This window comes from Equus quagga, chromosome 2, assembly GCF_021613505.1.
Source record: "Equus quagga isolate Etosha38 chromosome 2, UCLA_HA_Equagga_1.0, whole genome shotgun sequence".
NCBI classification, from domain to species: domain Eukaryota; kingdom Metazoa; phylum Chordata; class Mammalia; order Perissodactyla; family Equidae; genus Equus; species Equus quagga.
Genome location: NC_060268.1, coordinates 158360807 through 158376863, shown reverse-complemented (window position 1 = coordinate 158376863; position 16057 = coordinate 158360807). Strand labels below are relative to the sequence as shown.

The following is a 16057-nucleotide window of genomic DNA, read 5'->3' as shown; positions in this document are numbered from 1 at the left end:
AGCTGAGGCCATCTTTCATCTTACAACAAGGCTCACCTGGCATTCCAGCCCCTGCTGTCCAAGCCCCACGTCATGCTCCAGCCCCAATCCAGGGAGTCTTCCCTGATTGCTGACTCCCCTCCGTGTCCAGGAGACCTGACACTCCACCCCCCCACACACACCGCACCCCCCCACACACACAGCACACCCTCCTCACTGCACAGCACAGCCCTCAGGCTGGTACGAAATCACCTTTATTCACAATCACAGCGACCCAAGTTCACAAAGGAGGCAGCAACTACTCCCACACTAACAGAGACAATGGAACAGATGGCTTCCTCTTCCGGACCCTCCAGCCACGCAGCCCCTGCACTTCACACCTTTCCTCCTCTGAGATGGGACCCCTGACTGGATGGGGCTGCCACCCGCCCCACCCCATCCCACCCCCACAGAAGGGGTCTCCGGGGTCAGTTACTGGGGAATCATGACTTCCCAAAGGCCCACCGCAAGGCAGGGGCAGACCGAGGCCCAGCCTGGCTCCTGACCCACAGTGCTGTCCCACCACCCCACCCCATAGCAGCCCTCACCAAAGAAAGCCCAAGCGTCACACAGAAAGTCTGCCCCTCCCCACACAGTCATCTTACAGAGGCGGCAGCTGAGGCTCAGAGGGGCTGTGACCCGGCCAGGGCCACACAACCGGTCAGTGGCCAGGTCTAGACTCCCATGCTCTGCTGGCCACAGGGAGCAGCAGACTGATGGACACAAGCCATCTGAGGGGGCAGAGGGCTGGGAGGCTCGGGGGACACCAGGCCAAGCCTCAGACAGCTGGCTCCAGCCCGAGGCCAATCAGGACAGGGTGGGCAGGGCTGAGACGACTGTAACCCAAGAGCAGATGGGGGGCAGTCCCTCACCCAAAACCAGGAAGAACCCAGACATGCTGGAAGCCAGCCCTCCCCATCTTTCCCGCAGGTGAAGGGCCTTTCCTAAGAGCAGGCCCCCAGCCCTGTTCCTGCCCAAGCTGGGCCCCTCCCTGGCCCTCCTAGAACTCATGTCCTTGCGGAGGGGAACTCCTGGGCCTGCTAGCTGTTTGAGCCAAGGATGATAACCCTGCTCCGCCCAGGGAGGAAGGGCACTTTGCGGCTCTGGGTGATCCACCAGCCCCGGGGCCTTGAGGAGACTCAGTTTGCTGCTCTGCAAAATGGACACAGTTTGCCAGGAGGCCTCCCAACTCAGCCCCTTTTTATGGACTTCTAATTCATGATAGGCAGGGCTGGCCATGGACTTTTGGGCTGGAGTCTATGGAAGATTCTGAGTGAGGACTACCTCTGCCGGCCCCTCACCAGGCACCCTGCACGCCAGGGCAGCATTTCTGGGGGCCCAGGAGATGGGAGCTCACCTCCCCCCAAAAAAAACCCCACAAACCAAATAAATAAATAAATTAAAATAAGGAAAAAGGCTGGTCTTACCCCAGGGAAACCCCCAACCCAGGGCTCTGGCCTCTCCTGGGAACACTACAGCCTCTCTAAGCATCAGCCACGCCCAGGACAGCACTGAGATGCGGGAGGACAGGGCACAGAGAGGAGACGTGCGCCTGTTCTTAGAGACTGAAAGAAGATAGGCCCGCTCTCCAGCCCACAACAAGAGGCCGTCCCGGGCAGCAGCAGCCAGCGAGATGAACGGGGCAGAAAGGCTACGGCCAGGAAGGAGCCCTCGGCATCTCAGCTAGGGCATGGGGCCAGGGATCCAGAACCTGGAACCTCCTATGGCCTCTCAGGCCACCCACCCTGGGCGAGTAGAAAAGGACATGGCATAGAGGCTGCACCTGCCCGGGGTGAGAGGTATCCACTGGCCTTACCCCTGGCTGCCAGGCCCAAGGGGCAGGGAAGAGAGGAAAGAGGTGTGTATAGGTCAGAGAGTAAGGCAGCAGCTCAGGGGCTGCCTGCCCAGGGCTGCTGTTGAGCAGGTTGTACACTGCTCAAGGGAAGCTGGCTGAGGAAGCAAACGGAGGCTGAAGTCCAGTCCATACTCCACTAGCCAAGCCACATGCCCTGGCTCAGGGCCACATCTGCCCAGAGGAACGGACATGTTTTCTAATTCTCACAGAGGCGCCACACAGGCTAGAGGGACCTCCGAGAAATCTGCCCCAGATTGGGGAGGATTAGGACAGACTGAGACCCCAGTTTAGCCCCTCAGCATGCAGGGAAGAGCTGGGTGCAGAGAAGGGAAAGACAGGGAGAACATGGACTCCTCCCCTCCCCTCTGCCAGGGGATCTGCTTCTGCTCCCACCTCCCTGCCAGGTATCTCCTTTCTCCCCAAACCTTCAGGGGCCTCAGTTTCCCATGTTTAATGAGAAGAGAAAAGAGTTTCCAAAATGAGGAAAAAGAGAAGGGTCCCTGTTGGCTTGCCCCTCAGCTGGAGCTGGGCCGCAGTCTGAGGAGGTGGGTGTGCGGGGTGGGGCACCGCAGCGGGCTAGGAGCTGCGGTAGGTCTTGATGATGTCCTTGATGGGGCGGCGGCAGATGGGGCAGCAGGCGTGCAAGGCCTTCTTGAGGCGTAGACCACAGGCGTAGCAGAGGCACATGTGGCCACATGTGTAGATGACCGTGTCCACCGCGTGCTCATAGCAAATTGTGCACTCATCACTCCACTGGCCCGTGCCTGGGGTCACTGGTGACTCTGGCAGGCTCACCGGTGAGTTGGGGGCCGTCCCTGGGGGCAAGGGGACACTACTCAGGGGGAGACATGGCCCAGCCCAGCCCCAGCTTCACGGGAAGAGAGCCCCCGGCCTCGTCTCCTCCTCCATTTATCGGGATCTGCCTATTTACCCTGACGACCCAACTTCTGGGCACGAGAGGGAAGAAGCCCTCTGGGCAGCCCTGCATCTGGCCTTCAGCTCCTAGACCAGAGGCCAGGGTGTCCATGAGGCAGTGAGAGGAGGAGGAATGGAGGAAGGAAGGGGGCCCAAATCTTTGAAGGCAGGCCCCTCCCGCACTAGCCTTGGGTATTCCCTCTGTGCTAAAAGTCCTTTGGAGAAAGCTACCCAGCTAGGGGACAAGATGGGATACACCATGGAACTGGAGGGACCAGCTTACTTACCGCCACCAGAGCTACCCAGAGGTCCGGAGCTGCACGTGCTGAGCAAGGGGTCGGAGAGGTGGCTGCCCAGGGCGCTGGGTGAGGTTGGCGTGGAGGCAGGGGAGCAGGGGAGTGATGGCATGCCCCGCTCTGCCAGGATGGTGGAGCCTGCAGCAGGGGAGGGAGGGAGAGAGACGCTAGCCACTCAGAGGCCCACTGGGAGAAAGTTCCAGTCTCTGCCCCTCCAGCAGATTCCCAGGAGAGAAAATGGGGGTCACAGCCTGACCACACAGCTCAGCCCCTAGGCTCAAGGCAGATTCCACAGGCCGGCTCAGCCTCGGGCCCCAGCTCTCTGTTCCTGCCTACAAATTGGAGGGCTACATCGTGCTTTGGGGTTACGACAGCAGCACGCTCCAAACAAGCCCCCTGCCTAGAATCTCACCTCCACCCTCCCCCTCGCATCCTTCACCTTCAAGGTTTCCTAGGCCTCCGTCCACCTAGCACAGTCCTTCAAGCCCTAGCCTCATCCCCCTGTCCAGAGCCCTGTGTTGTCACTGTCCCCAGATATCACCCACCTTCTCCTCTGTATTAGCACCTTTGAAAAGCCCTTCTCCATCTCCCATACATGTTCTGACCTACACTCTTTCCCTCCTTCCTACCCTCCCTCCCTCCTCCCTTCAACAAGTCCTTGCTGAGGGCCTACCAGGTACCAGGCACTGTGTATACATAAAACTGGCAACGAGACCACCAGGGCCCAGGGCCCCAAAGAGCTGACTGTCCAGGAGCCTCCTGGGGCTGTCCTCAAACCTCCTCCTCTGGGCAGCCTTGACCCCACCCCACACACCACCACATTACTCTATTAGCACAGCCACACACACCACACACACAGAGCCTGGGGTATTATTTGTTCTCTGCCCAGGAATGCAGCTTTGTTTCCCCAGTTAAGCCATGAGTTTCCTGAGAGCAGGAAATCTTGTTCACCTGTGACTCTCCCACAGGCCCTAACATAATGCCCAACACACAAGCAGGTGCTTAGTGAGACCTTTATATTATTAGTTATTCATCCTAATTCATTTAATAGTCATTGTTTCTAACACTATTCATCAGATGTCCACAGGGCTTCTAAGTGTTAACAGTTTCAAGTTAATTATCATCTCCTTCTTTCAGAAATTCATACCTCCTATTTGTTTTTCTTGCCTTATTACACCGGCTAGCATTTTCAGAACAATATTCCAAGGCACCTCTATCATATTTCTGACTTTAAGGAGAATTTTCTAGTGTTTTATCATTAAGTGTGAAATCAGCTGTAGTTTTGGAGTGAAGGAAATATCCTTCCATTCTGAGTTCACTTAGGGCTTCAACAAAGCAGCCTTCCTCTCTCTATAAGGTGAGTAATTACCCTTCATACACTGTCACTGGCTTGTTTTTTGGAGTCAGTCAAGATCCCCTAACACCGATTTGCTGGTTGAGATGCCCAAGTCTCCAAACAGCTCGAGCACTCTGTTTAGCACCCGGAATTCTGGATGATTTTTCTTCAGCACCCACCTAGGCCCACTTACCTTTGGGAACTTTAAATCCTGATTTTTTTTTTTTAAGCTTCTCCTTTGCTCCAGTCTAGTAAGCCTCTTTGGGCAACAGAATCCTCATTGGAAAGCTCCTTATCTATTATTAGATGATGCTGAGGCAAGAGAGTCCCAGCCCTGAAACAATTTCCTTCATCTGAGGAGCAGTGTCTCCCGGGGAGTGTAGCCAACTATCTTTTGACATCAACTTGAATTTTTTTTCCTGCACCCCAGTCCGATTTATTTTTTTTCTACCCTGAATTTTCACCCCAACTTCTTTCCTTCCTGATGTCTTTTCATCTACCTGATTTCTTTTCATTCCTTCCTGATTTATCTTCCTTCAATCCTAATTTCTTACTTAGCATCCTTCGTTTTTCATTCTTTTTAACATTCATTTTTCACTCCATCTTCACTTGGTCTCTTTCCAGAGTAGGAAGTCCCCACTGATTTTATCTGATTTCACAAACTCTCACAATCACCAACAGCAGTACAGACACAAATACACAGGCACTTAGTCGCTCACATGCACCGATACACAGTGTGTCAGTCCTGCAGCATAACTCGTGCTCACTCACATACACACATTATCTTGTCTATGAAGCCTCCTTGCCTTGAGGTAAGGTCTAGGCTGGGGGCTCTGAGGCCCAGGGGTCTCCAAACTTGTCTTAGTAAACTTGCTCAAAAAAATTCACATGCCCAGGATCGATCTAAGACCTAAAGAATCAAAATTTCTGGAGGTGAGATTGAAGAATCTGCACATGCAGGTTCTCCGAGTGAGTCTAATGAAACTAGCCCTGTCTACGGCAGCCGGTTAGCAGAGCAGCACTCGGAAAGCATGAACACCTGTTCACTCTGGGGGGACGGTACCAGAGGAGGAGTCTCCGTGGAGACGCTTTGCGAATAAAAGATTTCTGGTCAAATCAGTTTGGAAAAGCTGTACACCATAATCACCACCCCCTTCTTAAAGATTCACACTACAAAGCTCTGAGAAGTTCTGCAGTAAAGAATGCCCCGCTTTTTTTAAACTCCATATTTCCCAAACTTTTCTGACCCCAAGGACCCTTTTTCAACAGGCACCTATCCTGCAGAACACTCCAGGAAACACAGCTCACACAAGTCCACATCCCCCACTCCATTCAAACACTGTCCATTCAAACCCAGGAAAGGAAGGCTGGGACCTCTGCAACCCCACTTCCTCCAAGGCCCTCTGCTCAGGGATTCCCCACAGGCCCCCAACCCAGGCACCACCCTGCACAGATACCCGGCTTATGACATGCCAACCTCTTTTTCTTATTTAGACACACAACCATCCTTAGAGGCAGAGGCCTTTATTCCCATTTGGGAAAAACGGAGAATGCACCTCAAAAAGTTAACTGCTGGAGGAAACAAATTTTTAAGTGGCCACTGGGGAGTGTGTCCCCAGGCTGGTTATGCACCTGTGGGAATCTGGGTTAATGGGACTCTGAGAGTGAAACTCAAGGATCCACGCTTTCCTCCCCCTCCCCGGGGGGCATCTGGTGAGGGAGAGCTGAGGACCACGGACGGGCCGACGGAGCACTCACCAAGGATGCGGATCTGCGTGACGGCCCCGTGCAGACCGAAGAGCATCCAGAGCGGCTGCGAGGCGTCCACGCACAGCTGCATGCCGGCCGCGGCGCCGTTGTGGCTGAGGTGCAGCTCGCCTTCGGCGTTGACCACCAGGCCCAGGATGTCGCCGCTGTGCAGGGGCCCGGGCACGCGGCACACGGCCCAGAACTCCTTGCGGTCCACCAGCGCCTCGGGGCTGAAGGGCAGCTCGGCGGGCCGCAGCGTGCCGGGGTCGCACGTGGTGACGCCGAACGAGAGCGCGCCGGGCCGCGCGCCGCCCGAGCGCGTGACCTTGACGAAGATGGTCTCGGCCACGCGCACGGGCCGGCTGGTGAAGACGAGCGCGCGCTCGTCGCGCCCGTGCTCCAGGCGCGCCACCGTCTGCTCGTCCAGGATGCGGACGTGCGCGCCGGCGCGCAGCGCGTGGAAGCGCAGGTCGCCGTCGAGCTGCGCGGGCAGCGCGCGGCTGTGCTGCGAGTTGAGCGAGTTCTGCGGCACCGGGCAGCCGGCGGCCGGCGCGGGCTCGTCGCCGTCGCCGCCCGGCACGTTGAGGTCGCACAGGCTCACGGAGAGGCGCGCGTCGTCGGCCTCGCGCCGCAACGAGGGCCGCCGCAGCGCGGTGAAGGAGCGCGGCCGCAGGCAGTCCGGGAGCACCAGCTCGCTGTCTGCGGCCGGGAGGGGGAGACAGGGCCACCGTCACGCGCGCCGGCCCGGGCCGGCCCCGTCCCCGGCCCCGGGGCGCGCGCTCTGCCTCCCGCCGGCCTTGACAGCGTGCCCCGTGACAATACTTACCGGATCCTTAAGGGCATAGACAGTGCTTAGGACACCCATTAACGAGCAAAAATCGGGAAACCGAGTTTTGCAGGACATCTAACTATGTGTTTAAGCAAAGGGGTAAGGATGGAAGGAAAGACACCAAAATTAAAGATACGATTGCTTCTAAATGGTACGGTCATAAAAGTGTTTTTTGTTTGTTTTTTTTTTAATTTAACTCGTCTGGCCCTCCCTCTTTATCCCCAGCAGCTGGAACAGCATCCAGCACTTAGCAGACAGCCGTAAATGTTTGTTGAATGAACTGAGGACATCCTACCCCTCACCCCAGAACGCCTCTTGGTATACATTGTCTCATGTTATCCTAACAATTCCCTTTTGAGGTTATCATTGCCACAGGACTCTGAGGCTGAGAAGTTAATTTATCCAAGATATCCTTTTGAAAGTGACTTAACTGGAAATCAAACCCTTTCTCTTTTTAATCATACAAGGGATACAGACTGTATTTGGTAGAAAAGACAGTTCAGCAAAAAGAAAAAGTCATCGCCTGTCCGCCCACCAACCAGAGAAAAACTCTATTAATATTTGGATGTATGACCTTCTAGCCTTTTTTCAATATATTTTTCAGTAATTTTTCTAATGCAAAAATGGAATCATGCTATTTAAATACCAGTAGTTTTTAACCTTTTATGGGTAACAAATCCCTTTGAAAACGTAATAACTTTGACCTATCTCCTTGGAAAAGTGCACATTCTCCCTAAATCCTATGGATAATTTCAGGGCATCCGTGAATCACGTAAAGCCATCCACGGGCATGGACGTCAGGCAAGAACCCTGCTAGACAGATTTCCTTTTCAAAACAACCTTTTCCACTTACTACGTCCTAACCACCTTTCCATGCAATAACCGTGTTTCCAAGACTGTATATTTTTTAAAAAAAAGATTGGCACCTGAGCTAACAACTGTAGCCAATCTTCCTTTTTTTTTTTTTTCATTCTTCTCCCCAAAGCCCCCCAGTACAGAGTTGTATATTTTAGTTGTGGGTCCTTCTAGTTGTGGCATGTGGGACACCGCCTCAGCATGGCCTGATGAGCCATGTCCACACCCAGGATCCGAACCATTGAAACCCTGGGCCACCGAATGGGAGCTCGCGAACTTAACCACTCCGTCACAGGGCCAGCCCCCAACACCATATTTTTTTAAGGGCTGTGTTGTGTCATGCTTTATGGAGTCCTGTAATTTACAATAAAAGTCATCACGCGCAACGAATTCCCCCTGCATCTCATCCTTCAACCATCCCATGGAGGTGTTCCCATTGTACAGATAAAGCTCAGAGATGCGATGTAACAGCACCCAGTGGCAGATCCAGGACTGAAGCAAGGGCTGTCCGGCGCCTGACACCACATTCTTCGCTTTCAGGCCCTCCTTGTTTATTCTGTGGGAGTCCCCATATTTGGCTAGTAGGCCGCATCAGGGGCCAGGCCTTCCCAGGAGCCTTTTCTCTGAGCCTCCCCAAGGGAGAATCTGTGCCTTCTCTCCAGGAACTGGGTAGGGACGGCAGGATGCTCAGTGTGAGAGCGAAGCTTGGGGGCCTGGACTGGTTTGGGCAGCAGAGGCCAGAATTCAGCTCCAGCTGAGTCTAGAGCCGATCCCTAAAGCCTTCCTGCCTTTGTTCTCCCCCCGCCCCCGGCCCTTCAGGAACAGTGCTGTTTGGGCCCAGGCAAGGAGTGGGTGTCGGCCCTCCCCGCCAGTCCCCTGGCTCCCTGGAGAAGCCTCTCGGGGCCTGGCTGGTTGGGATTTCCCAGGATCATGCTTGGCAAGGAGGAGGGAGCCGACCGGAAAATGCGATTATTCCAGGGAATTGACTCTGTGACAGCGGTGATGCAGAGAGGCTGGGGGGCTGTGGAGAGGCAAAGCGAGGAGGGCCTGAGCAGCAGGGGAGGCACGAGAGAGAACAGCGGGGACCTGGGGAGGGCTGTGGGCTGAGCTGGACCCCAGGCAACAGCCCGTGCTCTCCCAGCCCTCAGGGATTCCAGGCTCTGGCCCTTGAGAACTCCAGAGGGTTGGAGACAGAGGGGAAGGAATGAGGACAGCAAGGTGGGGAGGAAACGAATGGCTCAGAGATGCCCAGCCAGAGCCTAAAGGGACAAGGCTGTCACAGGGGCCCCCACACATATCACCCCCCCACCCCCTCCACACACACCCTCAGGACAATCAGTCCAGACCCATGGAGCTGGCAGACCCTCGGACAGATTTCCAAATGGGGCTGCATGCGAGCTACCCTGGTCTCTGCCCTTTCAGGAGTCCTCTTCTATTGAATATGCCCACTATCGGGTGCTCACTACCTCCCAGGAGACCTGCACCCCTGGTGAATTACTCTGTCTTTAAGAAAGCATTTCCTTCTCTTAAACTGAAATCTACCCCCCCCCCCAGCCCCCCGTATTTATACCCACTACCTCTCAGCCACATACTGAAGACAGCTCTCCTCAGGGAAGACTCAGACTCCCTACACACCTTCCACCTCTTAGACAATAAACAGAATTAGACTCAGTACTGCAGATGTGCCTGACCAGCTCAAGGCACAGTGTGGCCATCACCTCCCTTGATACGTACACTATACTTCTAATAATGCAACCTAAGAGCATTTTAGGTTTTTCAGTAACCAAAATCCATAGGCTGCTAGGCAAGATAGGAGCATAGTTAAGTGCCAGGACTTCCAAGTCAGGCTTGGGTTCGAATCCTGGCTCTGCCATTTCCTGGCTGTATGACCTTGGACAAATAGCTTAACTTCTCTGGGCCTCTTTTCTTCAGCAGTGAAATCAGCATTCACTGACTGGTATAAAATCTGTATTCTAATGCTCTCCTCAGAAAGGATGTCATGAAGATGAAGTGGAATAAGGTACATAGGGCTCCCAGTAGAGGACCTGGCGCATAGTAATCATCAGGTTAATGTGAGCCAGGGGCCAGCCCTGTGGCCAAGTGGTTAAGTTCCGTTCTCCACTTCAGTGGCCTGGCTGTGCGAGGTCAGATCCTGGGCACAGACCTCTCCAAGTCATCAGCCATGCTGTGGAGGCATCCCACATACAAAGTAGAGGAGGACTGGCAGAGATGTTAGCTCAGGGCTAATCCTCCTCAAGTGAAAAAAAAAAGAGGAAGATTGGCAATGGATGTTAGCTCAAGAAGAATCTTCCTCACCAAAAAAAAAAAAAGAGCCATCGTTATTTTTGTTTACATGCCACATGACTCAGAAGCAAGCACATGGGCTTTGAGGGGATACAAGCGTGAGTTTAAATGCCTAATCCAGCCCTTGGCTGGTGGCCTGTGGTAAGCAACTTTCCTCCCAGCCGCAGATCACTCACCTAGGGAACAGGGGTAATAATACCCGCCTTGCAATGTTGTTGCAGGGCCCAGAGGTAGAGAGTGAAGCCCTTGGCACCTGGGGACTTGATACCTTCAGAAACTAGTATTTGCTCAGGTTGCGTATACCAACCAAAGCCAGGTCCACTTGCGCTCAGACAATTAACTTTCCGAACCTAAATTAGGATTTTCTATCAGTCACGATGGGCACCCAGGACATGATCATTGAAGGACATCGCTGACTAAAGACCAGGAAGGAGAAGCTACAAGTGGAGATTAGAGGAGAAGAAGAGAAGGAAGGAGAAACAGTGGGGGACGGAGAGAGAGGAGAAGGGGTAGGGAAAGGACCCCCAGGGCCTTGCTTGAAATATTGCAGGAGTTGGGAGAGGAGGTCCAGGAGATGCTGGGACCCAGCTAAAAACGGAGTCCCTGGGGCCTGTGCCCAGCCCCTCCACCCGCGGGGTCAGGAGCAGGGGCAGGCTGCCAGCGAGCTCCGAAATAACCATCCCGTCAGTGGGCTCAGCTGTGCCGGGGCCCTGAAATAGATGAAACTCGAGATGGAGGAGCTGGTCAGAGCGCCCTCCACAGAAGGGACAGCAAAGGTCACAGCTGAGTGAGCCGACATCAAGTCGGAGGCCAGGGAAGGGTCCGGGCCCCCAGAGCCAGAGCAGAACACCACGAGACCAACCTCAGCCCAGGACTGCGCCCTGGCGTGCAGCTTAGAAAAACCACATGGGCCACCTGTGACCCCAAGCAGGAGCTGGCCTGACATTTTGAAGCAACAAGTTATGTGATCTGTGCCTGGGACACGCGACTGCCCACTTTGGAGGTGTTTATGGAGGGGGGAGGGGCAACACGAGGCTGGGGAGAAGCTGCTAAGCTGGCTCCCTCTCGAGTCCCCTCTTTCAGGAAGGAAGTTGACAGTCTTCAGCTCCAGCCTAATTTGGTGCCTGGGGGTGGCCCTGCAGATCCCCTGGGCCAGGGCAGAAACAAGGGGGGCCCTGCAAAGGGCAGGGAGGCCTGGGCCAGGGGTTGCCTCCCCTCAGGGTGGCACTCAGGGCACCCACTCACTGACCCACTGTGTGCCCAGCCAGGAGAAGCCAGGACCCGGGCCCTGGGAAGCCAGTAGCCCTTGGGAGCATTGAAGCTTGGAGGTATGAAAATATTTGAATACATCTTTGTTACAAAATTCTTAGTGTCTCGGATTAGACAGGACCTTAGAGGAGAATGAGGAAAGCTATTTACTTCTGCCAAGCTCTCACTCAGCCATGGCTAGAATGCCCCTGAGGACAAGAAGCTCACCACCTCTCAAGGCTCTCTCTTCCCTGTCTCTAAACAATTACGGCTGTTGGAAAAACTCTCCTTCATGGATCCTGATGTGCCCTATATCTACCCCTCGGGTCTCCTCTGAGCCTTCTCTTCTTTAGGATAAATATCCCTTTTCGGATAAAGCCCTTCCTATTTCAGAAAGAGTCAGAGATGCCATCTTGGAAGAAACGGGATTTGACCTGAGCCCTGAAGGACAAGAGGGTTTGCATTGACAGACAGCACGAGAGGCCCTCTGGGTGGGAAACAGCGGGCCAGGGAGGAGAAAGGAGGGGAGAGGACAACGGGGCCAGGGGGAGGGCACTGGGCCTCCCACCGTTGCCAGCCAGTGCAGGTTAATCGAGGCAGGGCCTGGGCACTGGGGCAGGAGGCGCGGGGATCGGCGAGGGGGCTCCTTTGAAGCAGGGCCTGCCATCAGCCCAAGCCTTGTTTGTTTAGATCTCTCATCCGGAGTGCTGGATAATCTTTAACCACGAGTCAGCCTGCAGCCGCTGGGCGGGCTGGCGGGTATGTGCTGGCCCCTGTTTGGCAGGCGCTGCCAGCCCATTTACTGTCTCCATAAACATCCTCCTGCTGGTGCGCACTGGCACGGGGCTGGGGAAGGAGCCGGGAGGGCGCTGCACGGCTTGGCCGGCTGAGGGATTTCTCCACCCCTCTGGGCAGCGCCCTGAAACCCACACCCGCCCCCACTCTCTCCCCCGTCCACGGGGAAGCGAGGAGAGACAAACACTTTCTGAGGCTCATGGAGGGAAGGGCAGAATGTCCCAGAATCACGCACAGATTCTTAGATTTATAGTCTTCAAGCCACAGGATCTTAGATGTATAGATTCTCAGAATCATCTGATCTGGTGGTTCTCAATATTTTTTTTCCTGCTTTTTCTCCCCAAATCCCCCTAGTACACAGTTTAGATTTTAGTTGTGGGTCCTTCTAGTTGTGGCATGTGGGATGCCATCTCAGCATGGCCTGATGAGTGGTGCCATGTCGGCGCCCAGGATCCAAACCAGAGAAACGCTGGGCCACCGCAGGAGAGCACGAGAACTTAACCACTCGGCCACGGAGTCAGCCCCTCAATGTTTTTTTTTTAAGCAGTGGAATCCTTTTGTCCAACAGAACCAAAAGCTCTGGCTGAAGTCTAAGTGGTGGCCACAGAGCCCTACCACTCAGCCCCCTCCAAGATGCCTCTGTAGAACCCCAATGTTCCATGCAACCCAGCTGGAGAACCACAGATCTTGTTCCCAGAAACAATTTAGATTGCATGGTGTGACTTTCATCCAGATACCGGGCCTGGGTTTTAAGTCTTCTTCTTTTTTTTTTTTCCCTAAGATTGGCACCTGAGCTAACATCTCTTGCCAATCTTTTTTTTTTTTTCTTCCTCTTCTCCCCAAAGCCCCTCGGTACATAGTTGTATATTCTAGATGTCGGTCCTTCTAGTTGTGGCATGTGGGATGCCGCCTCAATGTGGCCTGACAAGTGGTGTCATGTCCACACCCAGGATCCGAACCAGTGAAACCCTGGGCTGCCAGAGTGGCACGCGTGAACTTAACCACTTGGCCACGGGGCCGGCCCCTAAGTCTCCTTCTTCTAATGAGAGGACCGGCTTGGGGGCTTGTGTGTTTCGGGGGTGTTTTTAAATTAGCTACTCCTCTGTAACCTAAAATCAACCGCCCTTCCCATTTGTGTAGATACGGTTACCTATCCCTGAGCCTCACAGATGCTCTGGGAGGTAAATGGCCCCTGTCTAACTGTGCTCAAATAACAGATAAGGTGGTCGAGACACAGAGAAGCTGAGAGACGTGGCCAAAGCTGGGGAGTGGCCCAGTCAAGTCTTGGTTCGGTCAGGTCTCCTGCTTCTGAAAGGAGGGCTTTATCCCCAGGTCTGCAAGGCCCCAGCTCCTCCCCTACAAACACACCCCACCCTGAGCCCCTCAGGTCTCTCTCCAAGGACCCCGGAACTATATCTTGGGCCAAAGAGATCCTAGGTGGAAACATATGAAATTGCCATTTCTGTACATTAGCAACAGTCCAATGCTGGCAATGACATATAGTCATATTTTATATATATTTATTCTGATAGAAAACTAGAGCCCGCCGTGAACAACGGAACAGACCAGCCCCTGGGAGCCTTCGGGGAACTACAAGGCAGGCAGATCCCCCTCGCCACTGAATCGGGGTGCTGGGCACCCCCTGCCCCTCTTCCCTGTGCCGACACTGCTGGGGCCCTGGTGGCCTATCTGTGCCCAACATATGCAACTGATCCCTCAGGCCTTGAGCTCTCATAAGCTCTGTCCTGGAATACATAGGAAGGCCACAGTCCCCACCCTTGGGGGTATCCAGACTTAATAGGGAGACCAGATGGGCTTCTATTTAGAGAAGCTGGGAGGCAACACAGCCCATGCTTCTGGGCTCAAGTCTCAGCTCCACCAAGCTGTGTGACCTTGGGCAAGTTATCGGACATCTCTGAGCCTCTGTTTCCTTATCTGCAAAATGGGTAGAGTAATAACTTTCTTTATAATATATACAAAGAGGATTTATGCTGTCTTCTTAAAGAGCAGGACAAAAGATGATGCAGAACTGCTGATACCACTTAGACCTCTGCGTGCTGCCAGGGCTCAGGAGGAGGAGGGTCATCAAGAACAGGGGAGGTCAGGGAAGGCTTCCCGGTGGAGGGGAGGGTCTACGGTGTTGGGCCCTGATATAACTGGCAGAATTGGGGGTGAACAGAAAGGAAGTGTCTGGAAAAGTCTCTGGAGCAGAAGGAACAGCAAGATTTTTTTTAATCAACAAGAAATGAAAATTGTTAAAGAGGAAGAGATCACGATCAGCATCCTCAGCCCCTTGCCCCATCCCAAGAGCTTGGCTCCAGCTCCTTAAACTAATATTTGCCTCTCAGCCCCTGGCAGCCACCGCTGAGGGTAAATATTGGTTTAGCCTGGGAAGCGGAAGTCCTGATGGCAGTGTGGTCCTCAGCCGACCAGGGATGGCTCACACGCTGTGCCACAAGCTGAGGCACACTCTGGGCAGGGGACCTGACCCAGGGCCTTATCCCTGGAGAGACCCAGGCCTCTCATCGCAGGGCAGCCAGGCTGGCCCGCCACCCTAGCAATGGGCTCCCCAGCAGCCTGGTCCTCAGAAAGCTACCCTGCCCGTCTCCATACATCTCTCTCCTCCCTGAGCAGGTGGGGTCTTTCACCAAGTCCTGAGACCCTGAGCCAGGCTGGGATGAAGCAGGATGCTGTGAGCCCTTGGGGGTCCCCCTAATGCCCTCCTAACACCCTCCTGGGCTCAGCCACTACCATTTGATTTGCCAATGTCTTCTCACACTGACCTTATGCCCAGATCAACCAGGGAGATCTGAATTTCAGTCCCGGCCTGGCTTCTGACTAGCTAGGAAATTTGGGCAGGCCCCTCCCCATCTCTGGGCCACATTTCCTCTTATTGAAAAACCTGACAACACAGAAGCTACCAGAAACTTTCTACTCTCTTGGCTCTCTCCCCTGTGATGCATGCACATACCCACACCTGGGCACACCCCCTCTTCACAAGTCACCTACTACCTTTCCACTTCACCCCTCCCCTGAAGGATCTGCTCCCCAACTGACTGCTAATTCTCCACCTCTGTGTCCATGCACATCCCTCCTGTCTGGGCTAAATTGCTCCTCTTCAACCAGTCCATTCTTTTCACCTCCCTTGGTTCCTGCCTTGAAACCTATCTCCTACAGGAAGTCCTCCCGGACTGCTCCCCGGCTGCACCCGCACAGTTTTACTCTTCAGCACGCTTGACTGCAGAAGTGGATTTAGGTCACCTTAGAGCAGTTAATGGTGTGTGCCGCAGTGTCTTCCTGCAAGGAGAGGGGTGGGTTTCCCATTCTTGTGTCTCCCCCAACCCCTGCTTGGTGCCTAGGCTGTGGTGGGCACAGAGGGGTGCTCAGGAGCACCCTATAAATGGAGTCTTGGCTCACCAGCTTTCTGCCAGGACCCACAGCCACTCTTCCTGAGCCAACATTTCTGAGAGGAGCAGGGAGACCTTGAAAAACTGGGATAGGAGCTTATCTCTCAAGTATTAATCACCCCATAAAACTTGTATTTATTTAGTTGCTGGCAGGTCCTTCTTCCTGGAGGTAGGAAGCTGTTATTCTTGGAGATACCAGCCCGGGCTTGGGCCAGGGTGCTCCGAGGGACGAGGGTGATCTGGTGAATTCCAGCCGAATGGGGAGCGTGGAAGGCCTGAAGCAGGCCTGCTGGGGCCGTGGCGTGGGCCAGGGGGCATGGGTTATGGTTAGGGCAGTCGGGGGAGGGGACGGGGCACCTGCCTGGAGGTGTCAACCAGGGAGAGACACCAGCCCCTGCCTCCACTCTGTTGGGGGAGAGGGCCAATCCATCCATGGCCTGACTTGCAAAC

At 54.5% G+C, this 16057-nt stretch overlaps 1 protein-coding gene across 2 annotated transcripts in view; it reads right to left on the bottom strand.

Moving 5' to 3' along the window:
• Nucleotides 1-191: 191 nt before the first annotated feature.
• NEURL1 (neuralized E3 ubiquitin protein ligase 1) overlaps nucleotides 192-16057 on the bottom strand; it is an 80230-nt gene continuing 64364 nt past the window's right edge. For both annotated transcript variants that reach the window (XM_046652139.1, XM_046652140.1), the window contains exons 4-6: nucleotides 6179-6868; nucleotides 3076-3222; nucleotides 192-2688 (exon numbers count right to left, since the gene is read on the bottom strand). In XM_046652139.1, coding sequence (XP_046508095.1) covers nucleotides 2450-2688; nucleotides 3076-3222; nucleotides 6179-6868 — 1076 coding nt within the window. In that variant the 3' untranslated portion in view covers nucleotides 192-2449. The remainder of the gene's footprint in view (nucleotides 2689-3075; nucleotides 3223-6178; nucleotides 6869-16057) is intronic.